This window comes from Bactrocera dorsalis, chromosome 5 (genome assembly GCF_023373825.1).
Source record: "Bactrocera dorsalis isolate Fly_Bdor chromosome 5, ASM2337382v1, whole genome shotgun sequence".
Lineage (NCBI taxonomy): Eukaryota > Metazoa > Arthropoda > Insecta > Diptera > Tephritidae > Bactrocera > Bactrocera dorsalis.
Genome location: NC_064307.1, coordinates 73,845,715 through 73,867,667, shown reverse-complemented (window position 1 = coordinate 73,867,667; position 21,953 = coordinate 73,845,715). Strand labels below are relative to the sequence as shown.

The window sequence follows — 21,953 nt, the reverse complement described above, 5'->3', positions numbered from 1 at the left end:
TAAGAATATTTTATTTTTTTTTTTAAATGTATGTAATACAATTTCATTTTGAATTAAATTTTTTTTATAATAAAACTTTTAATTTAACCAAATTTTTAATAAAAAAAAATTAAAAACAAATATTACGTCATGAATTAAAATATGTTTTAAAAAATTTTATTATTTTTTTTTTCAAATAATGTTGTTTTAATTTAAAAAAAATATTAAAAAAATATTACGTAAATAATTTAATAGTTCTCCAAACGAAATTCGCAAATATACTAAATTTTTTCACAACCAGCGATATACAACCCACTCAAAAACTATTTACTGTCCACTGTGTATAGCGTCCCCTCCCAAAAACAAAAATATAATAGCATCCCAAATTGAAATGTTGCACGGCAGCTCCGTTAGAAAGTATGGAAGTTAAAGTAACCACGTGTAAACCAAAAATATAAGCATTTAAACTTAAACAGAAAATAAAAATGACTTATGAAAAATAGCAAATATTATAAACAGAACTAACATTGTTCCCAATTTTCGTGATTAATCGCAAGTCAGACATGATCAAAATCAAACAAATAAACAATTAATCAAGCAAAAAAGGATCATTCAGTAATCGCAAGCAGTAACTGCATTTGCCACAGTGTGCTTACAATGACAAAAATTCTAAAAAAATTGGAAAAAAAAAATCGAAAAATAAAAAAAATCATAAAAATATTTCCCCATTGAAAATGCGCACAAACTGACAATAAGTTTGCTATGCATACAGAAATTTTTTTTTTTCGTTAACAAGTGCCGAAATTTTAATTTTCAATTCAATTATAAAACAAACAAACTTAAAGTGTGTTTTAGTATGAATACTAGAATTATTTTGTGTAAATTTTTCCAGCGTCTTCCAGCGGTTCTAAGCAGGATTGGAGTAATTCTTGCAAGTCCTTTGGTAAGCTATTTCAAAAAAAAAAAACAAAAATAACCTTAAAAAAATATTTAAAAAGTACAACAAATTAAACACTCATGCACCACACACAAAAATTAATAGTACTGAAAGTAATCAGAAGATGAACAAATCAACAACAATCTGGCAGCACTAAAAAATTTTTGTTTTTCAAAGAGCTCAATAATTTAATTTTAAATTCTAAAAACTGCGCAAAAATTTGATTTGAGTGCCAAATTAAATCAGAGAATCGGAAATGTTTGAAAATTATACAAAAAGTTTGTTGCTTTGTTTTTCCAACAACCAATTCAAGTTTATATGTTTTTGGCAAAATCTAAATTCTCTCTTCAAGCGCCACACACATCAGAAAACTGCTTTATTATCATCAGCTGCATTAACAATGTCATCTGTAAATCTTCATCGTTGCGCAACACAGCATCATCACCATCATTATACTCAGCATCATCATTTAATCATCAGCTCACACTCATCATTCTCATAGTCATCCGAAGCCAACCAACATGTTATCAACAGTCATTTGGTGCGCAAAAGTACGGCAGTTCGAGCGTCAACTATTTTGTCAGCTAATCTCCATAACTCAAACTTATATTCTCCATGACTCACACTCTTATTCCTCATCACTCACACTTTCCTACTCGATCACTCACATTTTCCTTCTCCTTCTCCATCTGCATCATTTACATTTTCCTACTCCATCATTCATGCTTTACTATTCCATCATTCACACTTTCCTTCTGCATCACTCACACTCTCCGTTCCCCGTTAACACTTATATCACTAAAACCGCTCACTTTTTTCCAATTCATTACAACTTTGGCACTAACTCCCATATCCTTTTCCACAGTGAAAAATAAGCAAAGACTCTCCCACACTCCACAACACTTTACCGAAACGGCATGTGATTTTCGCCACTGATTTCTCAACATTAAAAAAACAAAATTCAATTTTTTTTTTCGAATTCAAATACTTTAGTTCACCGCTGGCAAGCTCCAGTAACTCTTTTTCTTTTTATTCCTTTTTTTCGTTTTGATTTCCAACATTTTGACAGACACTTCGTAGTTGCACGCTTTCAATGTCAGCTATGCGCTTCTTCTACTCCTGTTCTCAGTTCACATTTTTAGCCTGGCATTGTGCATTGTTGCATTTTGAATTATCGATTTTGTGCTTTCGGTTGTCGATATTTTTCGATATTCGTTTAAACAGTTGTTTTATTTTGTTTGATTATGGCAATATATGGTTTTAGTTTAAGAAACTAATTACTCCTAATCATTTAACTGTCTGCATTTTGCAACAATTGTATGTATTTGTTGAATTTGTTTTTGTGTCACACATTAAATAATGCATTTTATAGGTTATAAACGAAAATCGATATGTATCGATAATAAAACGGTCACGTGAAATATGCCTTGAGTACAGCGTAACGATGAAAAACACACTTTAAGGTCACTTATAATTGGGAAAAATGTTATGTATTGAAAAAATTTGGCATAAATAAATATCTAACTAAATGAAAATAATGCGCAGTTGGAGAAAGAGTTGTCTGCGAGACTGCTGAAATAACGCTTTTTAGCTTCCACTGTATTTCTAGCTGCGTACATTTTTTTCAGTTGAAAATATTTTCAATAATTACTGCTGTTATCTTATGATTTGTATTAACTTTGTTGTGAAGTCCCTTATGAAACTGTGTAATGAAGAGCGTGGCGTATGAAGTGCAGAAGTCGAAACTCTTCACTTTTACGCAAAGCCCGTCTCTTATATGCCTTACCGATTCAGCTCTTGTATATATAAAAAATATTCGAATTATCAGTTGATTTGCTAATTCCTAACAAGTAAGTGCTTCCGTACACATTTTTTTCAATATCAATATACAAAAAAAGAATAAAATAATAAAAATGTAATTATTACTGTAAAGATTCACGTTTGATTATTTTCAATTAATTCATAAATCATAAGTTTTTTAGTTCGATAATTTAGTATTCTAATATTTGTTTGTTATAATATTTGAATTGTTGAAATTGGCTGCTAATCTTGATTTTATGGCCGGTTTGCATCCTTAATTTGCGTACTGTGGCAACACGCTTTTAAATGTAGTACACGTAGTGAAAAATAGTAATTTTTAAGTAGTGGAAGATCGTGGGAGCTGCTTTTAAATATGAAAATATTAATTAAAAGATGATGGAAGTTGATTGTGAATCTGTTAGCAGTTATCGACAACGAAGCAAATATATGACTAGCGAAATATCGATAAATGGCACTTTATGTCATTGATAATCTATTAGCAAAAAAAAATTAAAATAGTGAAATGAAACAGGTTATTTATAAACGTCGAATGTTACTGAAAATATAGAGAACTGACGAGTTCAAAAGGATAAGGGATCAGTGTAATTGATGTGTTTGTTACTCAACGACATGCATTTGATTCAAAAATAAATGTAAAGAAAGTCGATGAATTCATTCGATAATATACATTTGAAAACTTTTCAGGGCTTGGCCGGTTTGGTAGGTGAAACCATAACATGTGTTACATGACGAACGATTTCCAATTTGGATGCCGCGAATATTGTGATCACCTGATTGCAAGAATAAAATATACATTAATCAATAACATTTTTAAATTCGAGGAAACTCATATAAAATCGATCAAATTATCTGTTAGGACACTTTTCAGGGCTTGGGTGAATTTCTCCACCAAAAATGTCAAACATACATATAAGGAATTCAGAGGGAATACCAAGATGTTTCCAATATATCGATTTATTTTTTATCGAAAAAATCGATTGTTTATATATCAAATATGTAAGCAATTCAGAGCGAATACCAAGATGTTTCCAATATATTGATTTGTTTTTATCGAAAGATTCGATTATTTGTATATCGATTTTTCTCTTCCCATCTTTGATCTCAAAAATATTCATTAAATGTCGCTACATTTACTCTAATATGATATGATATGATAATCAAAACTAAGTCGATAATTTTTCATTTGAAAAAAATCGATTTTTCACATATCGATTTTTCGATAGTTTCTCTTTCTCTCTTTTCCTTAGATCTCACAATCGCTCAGAGTTGAAAAATCAACCAGCATAAATCAAGAAAAATAATTAGAAAATGGTATTTAGTGACATATTAAATGAAATCTTAAGTCCAATTAAATTATATTTTCATATTTGGGTTGCTCCACGATCTTCCTTAGCTGAGAAAAGTTTGTTGACTTCAGAAAATTGTAGTTAAATACCTTTTAAATGTGCTTGAGTTCTCAATGTCGATATGAATAGCTGGAAATATTTATATTTAAAAATATTTTTTTAACATTTTGATCAAAAATTACTGTTTTTATCACTAAATCTGAATTCGTGGAACTTTTCATTATTTTTACAATTTTTTACTATTTGCTTCACAAGAAGCTTGGCAATTTTGTCAAGAGAAAAGAAAAGAGCTTTTTTTGAGCTTTTCGAACTGAGCAGTAAACTCAACTAGGAATTTAGTCTATATCTATTGTTGTAGGTAATTTGTTAAATTACTTAATTAAGGAGCTTCCAGTTAGGCGTCGTAGGTTGAGTAAGGGTGAAAAACGTGTCCAAAATTATAAAGAAAATAACTACCAAAATTGTCTAAAACGGCACAGAATATTAAAATTCACACAAAAAAGTCAAAATTGTATTATTTTTGAGATTTTTCTTCTTTCTTGTGGTATAAATTGAAGTAATTTGAATAAGAAATCTTAATACGGTATTTTAGAATAAAAAATATAACAATAGCCACTACTGTAAAATAATTTTACAATGAATTGTCGCTGTGCAATCTTAAGACCTTGAAATTGTTTTTTTTGCTGTTAGTACAACTAAAAACTAAAACAAAATTGTACCCAACTGGAGACGAATGTTGTCACTAATCAAAACCAATTATTCCCTTAAATTAGTTGTTGCTTTTCCCTTTAAAATTACAGCTGTTATCTGAAAATTAACTTTAACTGTGCTTTACCTGTGTTCAGATGAACTACCAAAATCTCTAACCGCCCTTTATTAATGCTTGCTAAGTAATTAATACTCGTTAAATCTATACCATCATTCGACCATAACTTAAGCCATAGCCCACTCGAAGAGCTTCTTAATCCACCAAAAACTTCTGCTGCCTTACCACAAATTTACACCAACAATATTACCCAGTTTTCAGAGCGTTTGCAAATTCATGCAGCCACAAAGCCAAAATCGCCGCTTTATAATGTCATTGAACTCAAATTTCGACACACAATCAATTGTATGAAAACCATTCAAATCCAAATCCCAATTGTATATGTACGTGTACCAAGTAATAGTACCAAAATGTAGGGTATAATCGAACGAGAATTTCATGCTGCTTTGTCGTCTGAAAAGGCCACTATGGGTGCGTCCAGCAGCACAACAACCGGCACCAGCATACCCGTTACGCCCACACCGCTGCATCCCTACCACACGGACCTATCTACAGCGACCACACAAACACCGTTACCGCCATCGCCACCGCCCGTGCCGACACCCTCTTACGGCATGAGCACGGTTGATGCGCCGCGCATACGTTGGGAGGAACAACATGGCGGCATAATCGGTGTAGCAATGCAAAATTTACGTGCGCGCTCCATACGTCGACGTACGCGCTCACCGGGTTCGGTCACATCGGCGTCCAGCTCGTACGTGGATACAGAGGCTGGGCGCATCAAAATACCCACCACCATGTCCGCTGTCATCGAGCCAGTCTACACGGAACCCACGTTTGTGCCCACTGAAGGCGCGCATTCGCCGCAACTTGAGACTACAGTAACGGTTGAAGTGGAGCCCACACTGCCAGCGCCGGCGTCTACACAGCAGCGTCGTTCCATTTCTACAAACACACCGCCACTGATACTCAGCGGCACAGGCAAGCAGTCGGAAGATGAAAATGCCGCCAGCGTTACCGAAGCAACGGCGGCGAATGTGGACGCAGCGTCATCGGAAATGCCGGCGGAAGCTGAAAGGTTGTCGGCACAGCTGGAGGCGCAAGGTGTGGCTGATGCGAGCGGCCACTTGCCGGTGAAGCCACCGCGTCGCAAGCAATCGCGTTCCAGTTCGCCAGTACCGTTCTACGAGCAGGTGGCGCAGCCGGAACCCGCCAATGGTCACGGCTTGGGCGCTCTGAATGCCGAAACTGTAAGTGTAACATTAAATAAGAAATTCCCATTAACCAACCATAAAAAAAAGGTCAAGTGTGTTTGCACTTCGCTGCGGCTTGCGCATGCCAAAAGTTTCTCAAGTACTAACCCAACTGAGTTTCGGCGTTAAGACGCTTAATTTGATTTACAGTAACCTTTAAAGACCCAACAAAAGACACGGGTATATGCAACAATAACTCTGCTCAGCAAAAAGTTTGAGCTATACTTCTAGCTCTTGGTACCCTCACAAATATCCGCTTTAAACGGCGGTTTGTATGTGTGTTTGTGGCATAAAACAAAAGCAACTAAATCCAGGCGCGTTTTTGTTGATTTTCATGACGCTCAAGCAGGGATTTTAAGTGCTTATCCGCCAAACAAAAGATATAAACAATTAGAGTATGAGAAAGTAAAAAAAAAGAAAGAAGAGAATTAAGTACAAAATAACTGTAAGAGATTGCGGAAAGCGCGCGGATTTACAGGTAAGCCAATGACAAAAGCAGAAGCCCATTACAACGATTTAGCTGATTGACAAGCTCTCAAGTGAGGTTTCCTTATTACTTTTTACATTAGTCATAGAGACAACAAAGCGTTTTTTATAACAAAGAAACCCGCTGCATTGTGAAATCTTCTTATTTTAAGCAAGAGCAAAAGTTCAAGTGAGTATACGAAAGGAATAAAAAACCTATAATAAATAGTCAACAAAAAGTGTATGAGTAGCAAAACGACTACCAAATTTCTGGATTATTTTCAATATTTTTTGATCCTCTCGATCATTACCTTTCTCGACTGTCATCGGAAGAGTGGAAATATTGGTTAGTGTTTAAAGTAGCGGTACTGATAATATGCAATAATGTTTTCTTCTTAAGCTGTTTTCTAGCATTTCCAAAAAAAATTATTGAAATTTATCAAATATAGCTGTTTTGTAGAATATAATATATATGTTTCGAATAAAGCCACTAACTTGATATTCGAAAAATACTGAAAAGTTTAGAAAAAAATGTATGCAGAACCGCAGAAAACTGTTCGAACACTAAATTTTTTTGAAAAATGTTCGTAAAATCAGAAAACGAAGAGCATATAGTGCCCACGGCGATTAAAAGTGCTTGATGTGATATGAAACGAGATTTAGCTAATTTAGGTTTCCTTAAGGAGTTTTGATTATCGTTTGATGGAAGATGGTAGAACGAAAAAAATTGGTTATAAAACGATAAAAGAATGATAGCAAGTATTAGTTTACAAAATTGCTTCAAAATAAAAATAAAAATAAAATTTTAAATAAAGAAAAAAATTAAAATTAAAAAAAAATTAATATTAAAAAAATTAAAATATTATATTTAAAAATTTTAAATTTGAAGTTAAAAAAAATATATGAAATTTTTTTTTAAATAATTATGAAAATTTCTGAATGCTTTTTTTTGCATACAACGTAGTATAATTTTTTTTTAAACTTGTGAACAAGTGTTATATATGTGTTATAAGAAATTTAGCAGCTTGTAGACTTAGTTTTATGAACTAAAATTTAGAGTTATATTATCAGTACTGTCCAGCGCTGCCCTTGAGTAGTTTTAGAAAATATAATTTTCGGTTTTTATATTTATATTTTAAGTTTTCTGCTTCCAAATATTATTTATGCATAACAAAAATAAATTAATAATATTTTTCACTGTTAAACATTTGAAATATAATTATTTAAATATTTTAAATATTCCACATTTTCCCAACAATTTTTCTCTAATTTTATTTGTAATCCAAACTTTTAAGTGCTTCCAGCATTAATTGAATAATAACCACAGTTCCTGCTTACCAACAATGCATTAGACTTATTAGCTAGCAAGTCAAATGAGACACATTGCCAAAACTTTGCCAGCCACATACACACAAAACAAACAAAATCCATACAACCATGTCTAACTAGACACCCACTAACATATAATCACTCATCCGGTCATGTGTTCACGGCGCCTACACACGCGTCTCTCACATAACTTTTAGTTCTTCAAATGCTTTTTACGCCAAAAATAAATACTAAAACTAGCATAATTTAACCGAAATATTAATTGGTTGCATATTTTGTTGCGAAAATTTGTAAAAATCGCGTACTAACGCCTACAAACTAATCATCACGCCGCCGCTCAGTTCATAACAATTCGTTAAAGTATTTGTATTCAAAAGCGTACTAAAGAAGTTAAATTTGCTTTCATTTAACAATTTCGAATTCGAAACTCCTGTATATCTATGTGTATATGTTTGTCAAATGAAAAATTTTTCAAATCTTAATGCGAAAAATTTGCAAATAAAAAATTACAACAAATTATGAAAGCTACTTGTTTAATTATATGTTTAAACTCTCTATTTCTCACCTTCTTAACGCTAACGCCTCACATAATACGCTCACGCAGCCGGTAAGTATGAGGAATAGTATTGGAAAATATCATATTATGTGCCTAGAATGCTTCAGATAGTTTAATGGTTATTGCGCCTTAAAGTAGGCTATAAAATGAGCAATGGGCACCAATAGAAGTGTATCGAAAAATGTGCATATATCAAATGTTAATATTTTATTGAAATAACAGCCACTTAAATAAGTTGAACATTGATTATTATTAATTTAGATAATTAATTTTTCCAAAATTTGTCAATTTTAATTTCCGATAATAATCAATACAAAATATATATATATATATATATACATAAATCGATTAACCAATATTTTAAATTTCATTAATTTTCTACAAGCATGATTACGATTATTTATGGAAATAACATTTCTGCAATTTTAAGCATTACCAACACACGACTATCAAACAGAAAATGTTAACGAACATGAATGAAATAGTATTAACATTCGGTCATTCAATTGCATTATCTGCAGTGCTGCTCCCCTACTTCGTGATGACGAGACAAAAACTGCATTTGCATGCGCAAATATGTAACATTCCTACTGTTGTGCATGCTGTAGCATGCGTACATATGACTATAAGCAGTTTAAATACACAATGGATGTATATAAGTACATAAGTATATACGTGCTCACCCTTACCTTTCATTGCCGCACAGCTTTCATTTCTTTTAATTAAAAATTCGACAGGGTTTTACTCGTAAACGCAACGATCGAATAAAAAATAATAATTTAATTTCACCAATATTGATAAATTTCTCACTAAACTTACTTAAACTTTACTACCACATGTTTGCTGCGTTCATAACGCAAATGATTTGCTAAATTGTATTTGCACACTTTCACTTTAATAAATTAACACACACACTTATCATTTTGCACTCACAAATTCCAATAATTTTGAAATATTACACAAAAAACGACACCAATGATTAATTTATTAATCTTTCATAAACTTTGATCGCGATCACGTACCGACGCGTACTTACCGACACACGACTACTAAACAGAGAATGTTAACGAACATAAATGAAATTATCATTCGGTCATTCAGTTGCATTTTTTGTAGTGCTGCTCACCGTTTCGTGATGACGAGACAACAACTGCGTTTGCATACGCAAACATGTAACATAGTGTAGCAATGTTACATATTTGTGCATGCAGTAACAAAATTACAGGGGATCACTCGGCGAGTTTGCAGTAACATTAACATTTTTTATTTTTTAATTAACATTTGTTTGTTTATCGATAACTTTAAATACAGAAAAAATTAGGAAGGTAAATATCGATTCAATTTTATTTATTTAGTAAGATTAGACGTACATACTTATTCTCAACTCTTCTGAAAACATAGCACTGATTAGAAGTTGAAACTCAGTAGTTGAGATCAACGCTTGTTCAGTTCAAAATATTGACAGTTTCTTCTTTGAAATTGACGGTGATTCAGTATTTGTGAGTCCCTAAAGTCTAATCATTAATTCTTATATAAAAAATGCTCAGTCGTACTTAGTATAATTTATTTCACAAAGGATTGAACAGTCTAAGTGGTGGGACCATACTGAGGGGTAAACCTCTACCTAAGCACACTTGAAGGCGCAAATAACTTTATATATTACTTATATAAGTATTATATAAAATTTTATTACTTCAATAAGATTTTGTTTCATTAATTGATATTAATTTACACGTCCGTTATTCATTTTTTATTTTTTGTTTACTAATTAATTTGCTTAGAGCTGTTCACTTGACCTTTTCGTTTTGTTAAATAACCACTCAATTACGATTTACATTTTTGAATAACTAATTCCTTTTTTCTCTTGATTTCCTCTTCGCTGCTCTGTTCTACTTGATTCCTTCGTTTATGCGTTTGTAAATTTTTAACTGATTTTGAATTCAATTCCAAAAACAAAACCTGCTTTCAATTTTGACATGTTTGTCAATTATTTTGGTATTCGCCCTTTTCGATTGTTTAACTGTTAAATTTAAAAACGAAATAAATCAAAACAATATTTGCTTAAATATTTGTCCAAATTCCAAATTTGTAACATAAAAAGTTTTTCAAATTTACCGCCATCTATCAGGGTGAGAAGCGACGCGATGTGCGCGCCCCCAACGAGATCGTCGCCTGTACGACTTGTGGCGGCAGCAGCAGCCCGTGCACGCACTCGGCCAACAATGGATGCGCAACAGAGGTAAAACAAATAAAACTATATATAAATAACGGTATTGTAAGTTCATACAAAGATTATGCAAGCTCATAACAAACAGAAAAAAGTTTCGGTTTAACAAAGTTGGTTATCCGCTTTAAAATATGGGTTAATAAAGACAGCGCATGCACGTCTGTTGTTGTTGTTTTGGATTTATTCCATTTTGTATTTTTATTCCATATTCTGTACGTTGTATGCAGTCTGCTGCAAATTTGTGCTCGAAATTCAAAATTCGATTACTCCCTTGCGGGTGGCAACGTGCGTCATCGCTTTTGGCACTCAAACATCAAATCGGATTTCGCCATGAAAAATATGCGCAAATTCTCGACACAAAAGCGAAAACTCGTTGGAAGACTGCAAATTTTTGTCACGTTTTTGTCATGTGCATAAACGCATGGAGGGGGGCATATACAGTAGTTTATCTGACCTACAAATATGTATATATTTACGGCACACGTGCATGATGTGGCAAGTTTCATGGTTTCCACATATGAAGTTGAATTGGATTTTTAGAGGAATAAAGCCGAAATATAGCACCGAAAATAATCTAGTTCGCTTTAAACAGGCTTTATGAAAGCAGAAAAGTTAGAATTTCAGCACAAAAACAAACAGCAGTTGGTATTTCGAAGTACAAACCGTTACTGCGAGGTTTCAAAATCTATTTACTATATATAAATTTATAAAAGAGGTCGAAGTAGAACGGCAAGAACTGAAGAAGGTAGTGCATAATAAGCCTATAGCAGCTTTGCTTCGATGAAATCGTAGTATTATATATTACATAAGCTCAGCAAGCATGAAGCGGACTAACCTCAATGAAGTTACTTTCTGAAAACCCTCATATATGAACTTATGATATTTTAGCAAACATATAAGGTGAAAATGCTAATTAACTTTTTCTTCTAGACTTGCTTCGTCCAAGTGCGCAAAAAGGAACCGCCACATCCTATACGTATAGCAAAAACAATCGATGTTATCGCTCGAATTACATTTCCAACCGCCTACGCAATTTTTCTAATATTTTTCTTCGTACACTATAAGGGATTTTCATAAAAATTAGTGCAATGGAAATCATTTAGACAACTTAAAGATTAACTAATAGACACACACTTACACACACATACTCACATATACATACATAACTGTACACATTCACCAAATCACATATACACACACATAAATTCACAGCGAATTAGCAAATTTAATTAGTAAAATTAATTAGCGAAAGCCAGTTCATAGCATTATTGAAAATACAAAAACAAAAAAGTACACACATAAATGATATGCTATTATATAAGGCAAGAGGGCAAAGGGAGTTGCGTGAAGCTATTAAAAATTTATGCAAAAAATTTATTGAAATGTATAAAATATATAACGAAAAAACTATGAAAAAACGACGCACTGATAAAGAATAATGTTATATAAAATGGAATAGAGATATAATTTCATGAATTATTTATAATATATTTAATTTATTCATGACAAAAGTACTCAAGAGATTAGAGAGAGGGATGAATTGAAATAAGCTAAAGAAGAGGCATAGATATAAAAGACTAAAAGTGTATATAAATAAAGAAATATTTCTTAAATTTATTTTTATTATTTATTTTACTTATTTAATGACTGTTTTTCTAATAATTTTCATTAATAAGTCTTGAGTAGTTGCCCTGCTGTCTGACAAAAAAAATATTTTTCGAGAGACATCTCAACTAAGAAAATCAGAAAACTTCGTAGTCTCACCCAGGCATAGAAAAAACATCAGAAAGAACGCTCAAGAATAACATATAATGGCAAAAGGGTGGATTTTCCAAGAATTTTCTTATAAAATTAAAAGTGAATATGTCTATAAATCCAAATGTTAGCAATAAGTTTACTCAAGAAGTGAGTTAGAAAAACACCCATTGGAGCGCTACTTAAGTCGAAGCGCAGGCTTAAGCTTTTTTGTTGAAGAAACCGCAATCCATATCGTCGTCCAGGACACTAAGTTTGGTGACGTCTATAGGAAGGATATTTTCTTGTTCTTATTCCTATACCGATACAATGTAGTCCGATGTCACAAAGTAGTGTCAATGTTTATTTCAAGCAAGTCTTTATAATATTATACTTCAATATCAAGAGAAGTGACTTTCCTCGCTTCCTGTCATATTTCAGACATTTCCGTTTTGTTACCCTTCAGCTAGTTATTGCGTTCCATCTGCTCTGAGCTATTTGTGCTAAATGCATATAAAGCCCTCTTTAGATCGTTATCAGCGACCATTGTATTTATTACGCCACGCATTCGTCTAAAGAGGATCCGAGCTTTATTAACTCATCAGCGTTTTCGTTGTCGAAAATGTTTTTGGGACCGGGAACCCAAATTATGGACGAGTAGAGTTGACCGACCAGTAACCTTAAGTCCTTCATGCAGTTGTTGACTACAATAAAATTAATCTGTGGTATAGACAAGGCCCACAATGCCGCCTGGCTATCCATGTATATGGTTGCTTTCTGTATACTCTCGTAAACCTTCTCTATACCTAATACATCCGCTTGGAAGATGCTGGCTGATTTTGGTAGACGGTTAGAAAGAGGGCTGTCAAGATCATCGGCGTGCACGTCCGCCTGTACTTCGCACTTCATTTTGGACGCGTCAGACCGCGTTAGTATCCTCCTCCCCTACTAGACAGCTTCTTCATTCACGTCAAAAAGGTATCGCCAGCCGAAATTGACTATTAAAATCCTATTCAAATCTAACCTTGGCAGTATGTCTGACTTACTTGTATTTAGCTGATTTTGGATGGCGCTATATCCATAATGTTTCTAGTTCCAACCTTCTAACTCATTTATGCTGAAAGCAGAGGTTGCTGCTACTTTTCGAGCAGACACGATTATGTGCAGTTAATGGTCCGCTTACAACGAGTTAAAAACTTCTTATTTCGACACTATTTGTCGGAACAAGTACAAATTTTTGGCGTTTATTCTCAACTTTTTGTATTTAAAAATGAAAAAATCAAGATCTTGAAATTCACAAGTGGTTCTAACAACTTAAGTATGCCGCAATAAGTTTTCGATAATAAAATTTTCCTTAAAAGTTGAGGTAGTCACTTTTTTATTTAATAACTAAAATTTATTTATATTTTTCAATTTTACTTATATTTAACAAGTTCAGAAAAGTAGTCGAAAGCATTTCAATACTTAAAAGCAAGCATTGAAAGCAAATCGAACAATTAAAGAAAGTGATATAAGTGAACGCAGGAAGACAAAAAAACTTATTTCAACTCAAATAAAAAAAAAGAAAACAAAAAACGAAAGAACGCTAAGCAAACTGCAAACAAACGAACAGTTATTTATGTAAATTTAAGTGAACATAATAATTAATAATAATTACTCAAAGCCGCATTAAAAATTTCGTCTGACCACAAAACAGAAAGAAAACAAGACAGAAGTTCAGTTCACATTCTAAATTAAGCTAAAAACCAAACCTCTAAGTAAACTGTAGTTAAAACCCCGTTATATTAAAATTTAAGTACATTGTGTAATTAAAAAAAAAAAACAAAAAACAATACAACAAAAGTAAAACTAAAGTTTTGACTGCCTTTTTTAAATTAAAAACCAATATATATACTATATATAAATACAAATACAAATACAAAAAAATAATATATAAAATTATTTTATTTTATTAATATAAAAACCATTGCTAATAAAAAGAGCAAACGATTTTGTTAAGTAGTAGATTAAAACAAAAACACTAGAAACTAAACTTAAGCAAAACAAAAAGAGAAATGAAAATATTTACTTCAGATGCATACGAGTAATTTGTGCCGCAAAACACAAAGCGTTAGAAACAAAAACAAAAGCAAAAACACAAACTTAGTTATGTATAATGAATAAGTAAATATATAGCTAGCTATATATTTATTTACAGCTTTACTGCTTCAAAACAATAAATAAATAAACTTAGCACGGAGCAAAACAGCTCTGTGCGGTGCAAACGATGAACGACGCAATTGAGCGCGAAAACTCAATGAAATGAGAAAATATAAATATTATATATATAATGAGAAAATGTGTGCTTGACTGTTGAGTTACTTTTTTCATTAATGGATTAATTTGCGTTTATTTTTTGTAATTTTCTAATATAGCAAAATATTTATTTCTTATGCAAAGGGTACTAAATGTAGCAGATCAATTGAAAGGTCCTCGACCTAACATAGTAAAACACATTTTTGCAAAATTCGTTAGTTTTTTTTATTCAACAAAGTTTATTTCAAAGAGGATACACTGATTACAGCGAACCTCCAACCTTTCGATGCCATCTTTGTAGTACGATGTGTCCTTTGCTTCAAAATAGGCCAACATTTCGGCGACCCACCTTTATACGACGAAAATTTCGTTCCATCGCGCATTCTTTTGAGATCTGAGAACAGGAAATAGTAGTTTCAAAGCCCAATTTATGGAGTTTTGTCAACGTTTTCCCCGACTTGTGACACGGTACATTATATTGGTGGAACAACACTTTCTAATTCTTCAAACGCTACTGTTTTTCGGCGAAATAACGCTCTAATAATCGCAATTTTTGATCCTTCTCTTTTTTTATTAAATCCATGCGCCATGTTTCACCCATTGTCATATATCGACGCAAAAGCTCGAACGGAGGGCTTTAAATCAATCTGTTATGTATCAAAGAATATATTACTCACATAATAGAAGCTTAAAGTATTTTTGCGAATTTTTATATTATGTTTGCAACTAAGATCACGTTTCATAATCTTACAAATGAAAAACGTCACCTTTTTTCAAAACTAAAGAGGAGAGCGAGCAGTAGTCCTACTGTTCTACTCTAAGTTTAGATTGTTTCCAGCAAGGTTCTTTAACAAGACTAATGAACTTTTTTGGGAACAGGGAATGATAACTCGGCCGTTAATGAATTTATAGCACCACAAGTCGTCAAGTTGTGGAAACGAGGAAAGCAGACAAAAGAAGTGTAAACCATATGTTTAATTATTTTTGTTTTTTTTTTGTTCTATTTTGTTTCGTGATTTTTTTTCGAAAGCACACATTTTCCGAATTCTATAAGAAAACTAAACGCTGTTAATGCCGAATAATTAACAAAACCAAATACAATACAAACTCAAAGGAAGAGAATAGAAACAAAAAATGCAAATACATATCAAAGCCTCATAATTTTATAAAATTTACTTTTGAAATATGTGCGTACTTCACAGAGGAGCCACTTGCTGAAGTCATACAATGCGTTGAATAACGGCAAAATGTAACTTGCAAACAGTATTCTAAAAAATTGTAGAAAAAAAAAACACAAAAATTAAATGAATAAAAGCACGCTATAATGTTTAGAAAAGCTTTCTCACGAACTCACCACATTTGAGGAAGTCTGTCATTATGAACCTGGAAATTTTATTTTTTATTTATTTGTTTTAGTTTTTCAGTTTGTTGTTAAGTTACGGATCATTGGTACACCAAAGTTCGGCCACCCGATCTTAATCCCTAAATGCAGACCATAGATTACCTGATTATAGATGATCGGTTAAATAAGCAATATTTTAAATATTTTCAAAAGTGCTCAAGTACTCATTTTCCGAATTGTCAGTATACTAGAAAATGTTCTAAAATAATCGTAGAGTGCCCTTTATCTACGACAAAATCGTTACGGTATCAGAATTGTATTTTTTATTAATATTGCTTCGAAAATAAATGGTTAAGAATTTAGTAAAAGTGACAAGCCAGCTTGATATAGTTAGTTGGTTACTTGAATGTAAGCGAATGGAAAAATGTCTGAGACTATCCAAAATAGAAGAAGTATCAGTCTGGAAGTAGTTTTTACGATGAAAATTCTTCCGAGAAAAAACAAGGAACCTCTGGAATATACCACACTTGTTTCTGAGACCATTCAAAATAGATGAAGCATTGGTCTTGGGAGTACTTTGTACCCCGAATATCTCAGATAGTTTTTGCGTTATAGCCTTCTAAAATCTAACCACTCGGATCAAGCAACTTAACCAGTTAATTTTAAAAAGCGTTTTTCTGGAAGCAATATTTTTCGAATTTTCGAATCGGACAAAAATTACCAAGATGTTGGGTAAAATTCAAATTTGAATTTTTTTTCAACCGTAGGTCATTGTACGGACAATATCTTCTGAAGCGATTTTTTTAGATTTAGGTTGGTTGAAATAATTGATACAGGTGATTTTTTCTTCCTTTTATTCCCAAAAACCATATTTTTTAGTACTAATGGCTTCTTATTAGAATATTGTATAGATTCACAGTGAAATAAGAGTCAGCTTAGCTCAGTTTAGATCCTAAATGTACTTGCATTGGTATAGCTCATGGAGTTTCATGAAGAATTTTAATAATTTTATTGTGATCGGAGGGCTTCGAATATAATTTTCGATTTCTTTTACCATTATAGATTTTGTCATGCCTGAGTTTACATACATAATCCTGCAAAACCGTGCCCATAAGTTAAAAAACCGATACTGTAAGGCATTATCGAACCGTAATTTTAAGCTGGTGATAAATATTGACGAATGTTTCAAATATAAATGTACGTATGAGATTCTCAAAGAAATATGGCAAAACAAAAATATTAAAAATAAATTTAAAAAACAAATTCGATCTACTACGATATGGATAAGTCAGAGCAGATGATATACAACTGAACACCAATATAATTTAACCATTTCGAAGTGTGTGCATATGTACATATATTTACATTTATGTACAAAAGTAAGTGTATGTACATATACATGATTATATGTATGTGTATGCATATACAGCAACCTTTGGCCACCGTACAATACAAACAAATTTATGCATATTTTGCTTTTGATCATATTTTTTCGAATGAACTTACGCCTATAAAAACTATTTACTTAGCTACTCACGTGGCACTTATATATTATATGCAAATATTAGCTATACACTATACATATATATATTTCTGTATGCAACTTTAACGCTACTCTACTTGTTATATAAGCGTTTGCAATTTTTTCTTTAATAATTAATTTTACAAAATATAAATCTCTTACATGTATTTATGTATAACCGTATTTATAAAAGCGATTTACTTTAATACCAAAACTTTGCTGAAAAGACAATCTATAATAATATATATATAAATATATAATGCAAATTATTCAGCCAACCAAAACTTGTAAAAATATTATTTTTAATTTCGAATTTCATTTACACATTTGGGCCCGTCCAAAAATAGATAATAAACAATAAAAAATTATAAAAAATAATTATTTAAAAACTCACCTACACAAACAAACACGTCGTACAGCCTGATATATGTATAACGCTCCACCTGTATCAAAAATTAAGCACATAAATGTACAAACATATATAAAACATATTCACTAATCACACACACTTTCTTTGTAAACACTTCACCCTACAACCACATCCACAAGTTGCCAACCCGTAGTATTAAAAGCTTTAAGGATTATTTAGTTTTAGTACGAAAAGTGAAGCCTTGTTAATGGATTTGAAAATATTTAATATAAAGACATATACAAATATATGAGTGTTATGCATAATTTTAGTGAATTAGGCAGCACAAATAATAATAAAAGACGATTGAATTTAATGCAAAGCGGTGCAATTTTAACAAAATAAATTATAGTAATAATTGCCTACAACATATTATTTAAAAATCGATTAGCATTCGTTAATTCACACCCGAAATTACACTCTATTACTCAGAAGTTAACCCGCAAGGTTCCGACAATAGTTAGCAACAACAAACCTGGCATAAAATAATTTAATAATTTTAATTTAAATAAACTGCAGTGAAACCACTTGCTCATGCCCGTTTTAAATTGTATTCTATTGACAAGTGCATACGAATATATTACAAAGCATCACTGTAAACATATGTGTGTATGTTTTAGCACGCACCTTTCTCATTAAAAGTTATAAAAATATTTTTATTTTGTATTTTGTTATTAACAAAATTGCTCCACTTTCAACTAAACGCATAAATTTCAAAGGAAACCTACATTAAAACACGAAAAATTCTTTAACAGCAACAAATCATCTCGCAAATTTTGTCCTAAGCGACACCTTGATGGATGTGGCAGAATTAGCTAATTAATAAATAATGATTTTATATAAGTTACTATGATCAGTAACACAGTTGTGTTATAGCATATGCTAACTGATAGTTGCTAATTTTCATCTTATTTAGCAGACTTGCGCATATTATTCACTAACCTCAAATTGTCGGCCGGCCGGCACCAGCCGTCTTGCAGCACAAACACATTTATTTCAATAATTTACTGCTTATATTATAAAAATGAACCACTACATTATTATTAAACTGATTTTCACTAATTTGCAAAGGATTGTTCCAATTTACGCGTATTATTCACCATTTCCAAGTGCCGGCCGGCCACAAGTGGCCCCGTCCTATACAAGCAACACAAACACACATTTCACAACATTTCACTGCACATATCGTAGAAAACCATTTGCACACATTCACTACTTTATTATTTAACCGATTTTTGTTGATTTTATCAGTTTATATTTGTTTATAAACGAAATTGCGCCACTTCCGAACTTTTTCAACCGACCCGCTTAAATATGAAAACGTAATGTCAACAATCCATTGATTGTAAAACTGATGCCATTGCAGCTGTTTGTGTTTACACTAGCGTTAAAACTGTATTTGCGTTCTTTCAAACTTTTGCTTTCAAATGATTTCAAACTCAACAGAAAAAATCATCACAGGAAACAATTGTTAACCAAACTTTTTATGGTGATTGTAAAACCAATGATATTCAAACTGTTTATTCTTACAATAGCGTTGCAACAGCAAATGCGTGCTTTCAAACTGTTGCATTTAAATGCACGAGAAAATCAGCACAGGAAACAATTATTTATCAAACTTCTTATAGTTTTGAAATAAATCTCGCTTTTTCATTTAATTTAACACACAAGACATTAAAACACTAATGCAAAAACACATTAGTAGGCGTGGAGGAAGAGAAGAAAATATGTAAAAGAGTGCTTCAGACAATTTCAATTTACATAAAATATAAAAAGGCATAAGTTTAAATAGGACTAAGTGCATAAGAAATTACAAGAAGAAAATTAAATAATTTATAAAATAAAAAATGCGCGCTAACACAAAACTAAATATGAAAACTTTTATGTGTTTTCAATTACAAAAGGCTTTAAAATTTAGTAAAATCGTTGTATATATAAATCATATTCAGTGAAACATCAATAAAAAAAACATTATTAAGGTACTACATACCTACGAAAACGCTAAGAACAAAATACAGTAGCGGCAAAAATTCAACAAAATTTTTTAAAAATATTATTAAACTTAAATTAATTATTTATTAACGAAATCGTGCATATTTCAACGTCATTTTACATGCACAATTATAAAATAGAACAATTTAATTAAATAATACATTATCTAATAATAGAATATAATTAAATTATAATATTTTTTGCGAATATCGAAATTTTTTAACCCATACTTATAAAAAATATATTTATTTTTTGCATAAAAAAATATATGATAAATTACATTTTTATTATCAATGCATTTTTTTATTTGCTATTTCGCATAGTTAATATTCTAAAGTAGTTATTTAAGCAAGCATAAATAAATTTAAAATTAAAGAAACTATGTTAGTTGTACACTGAATAATATTAAGTTTTACCCAAAGGCAACAGTAAGTTATTGTGTACACAAAGTCACAAAAACAACACACACACTGTTAGAGTCGCCTCAAAAGTATGCATAAATTTTTTACCAAGCCGTCGTTGCCATTTGTTAAATACATTTAGTTAATTTAATATTTTATAAACACAAATATTTACTGTGACGTTATTTATAAAATTATTTTTAAGTCCAGTAACAAAAATATTAGCGCAGCAAACGAAAAGTTTGCAAACAATTTAATAAAAATTACTTAATGATATTAAATTAATTAGGGCAAATTGCGAGTATATAGGCAATGCTAAAAACAATTTCAATTTCAAATAAAATTCGCATCGATTCAATAGTTTGTATGTATGTCATGCATATATTAAAAATAAATATAATAAAACGGCAACAAAAATTTATAAAACTTGTAAATAAAGAACCGAAAAGAAGCTTGGCATAATTACAAAAGAATACATATTAATAAAAAATAAAACTGAAAAATATTAATGATTAATTAAAATGAGGAAAATAAAATCGTCTCAATAAAAATAAAATTCCACCTGACTTTTATTTATTCTAATAGTACATAAAAATTTATATTAAATAATCTCATAATTTAATAAAACTCAATTTAATTTAATTTTTTTGATTTTAGAGAATTTTAGGCCTTAAAATTATTATTTTTTTTTAATTTTTCCATATCTAAGTTTTATAAAACAAATTATTTTCAATAATCCTGTAAAATATAAAGACCTTAATATTTTATTTCTACTGAAAAAGTTAAAAAAAAATATTACTGTCTAACTTAATTTAACTAGTAGGAATCTAAAAATATAGAAAATATAAAAAGATACATACATACATACATATGTATATTGCAACCAAACTTTGTCATGAGTGGCCCCTTGATGGATGTGGCAGAATTAGCTAATTAATTTATATAATAATTTTATATAAGTTACTATGATCAGTAACACAGTTGTGTTATAGCATATGCTAACTGATAGTTGCTAATTTTCATCTTATTTAGCAGACTTGCGCATATTATTCACTAACCTCAAATTGTCGGCCGGCCGGCACCAGCCGTCTTGCAGCACAAACACATTTATTTCAATAATTTACTGCTTATATTATAAAAAACGAAGCACTACATTATTATTAAACTGATTTTCACTAATTTGCAAAGTTTTATTGCAATTTACGCGTATTATTCACCATTTCCATGTGCCGGCCGGCCACAGGTGGCCCCGTCCTATACAAGCAACACAAACACATATTTCACATCATTTCACTGCACATATCGTAGAAAACCATTTGCACACATTCAATATTTTATTATTTAACCGATTTTTGTTCAATTTATCAGTTCATATTTGTTTATAAACGAAATTGCGGCACTTCTGCATTATTTCAACCGACGCGCTTAAATATGAAAACGAAATGTCAACAATGCAGTGATAGCAACACAGATGCTATTGCAGCTGTTTGTGTTTACATTAGCGCTGAAACTGTGGTTGCGTGCTTTCAAACTGTTGCATTCAAATGCATAAAAATTATAACAGAAATTTTTTTTTTTA

General features: G+C 31.3%; 1 protein-coding gene across 15 annotated transcripts in view; it reads left to right on the top strand.

Moving 5' to 3' along the window:
* The window catches only part of LOC105227362 (uncharacterized), a 111,453-nt gene extending 90,523 nt beyond the window's left edge, over positions 1-20,930 (top strand). For 11 of the 15 annotated variants that reach the window (XM_049459140.1, XM_049459152.1, XM_049459150.1 and 8 more), the window contains 4 exons: positions 872-922; positions 5,266-6,099; positions 10,554-10,691; positions 11,610-20,930. In XM_049459140.1, the coding sequence (XP_049315097.1) occupies positions 872-922; positions 5,266-6,099; positions 10,554-10,691; positions 11,610-11,756 (1,170 nt within the window). In that variant the 3' untranslated portion in view covers positions 11,757-20,930. The remainder of the gene's footprint in view (positions 1-871; positions 923-5,265; positions 6,100-10,553; positions 10,692-11,609) is intronic. The other 4 variants (XM_049459146.1, XM_049459147.1, XM_049459153.1 and 1 more) reach the window with 4 other exon arrangements.
* The last annotated feature ends 1,023 nt before the right edge of the window (positions 20,931-21,953 follow it).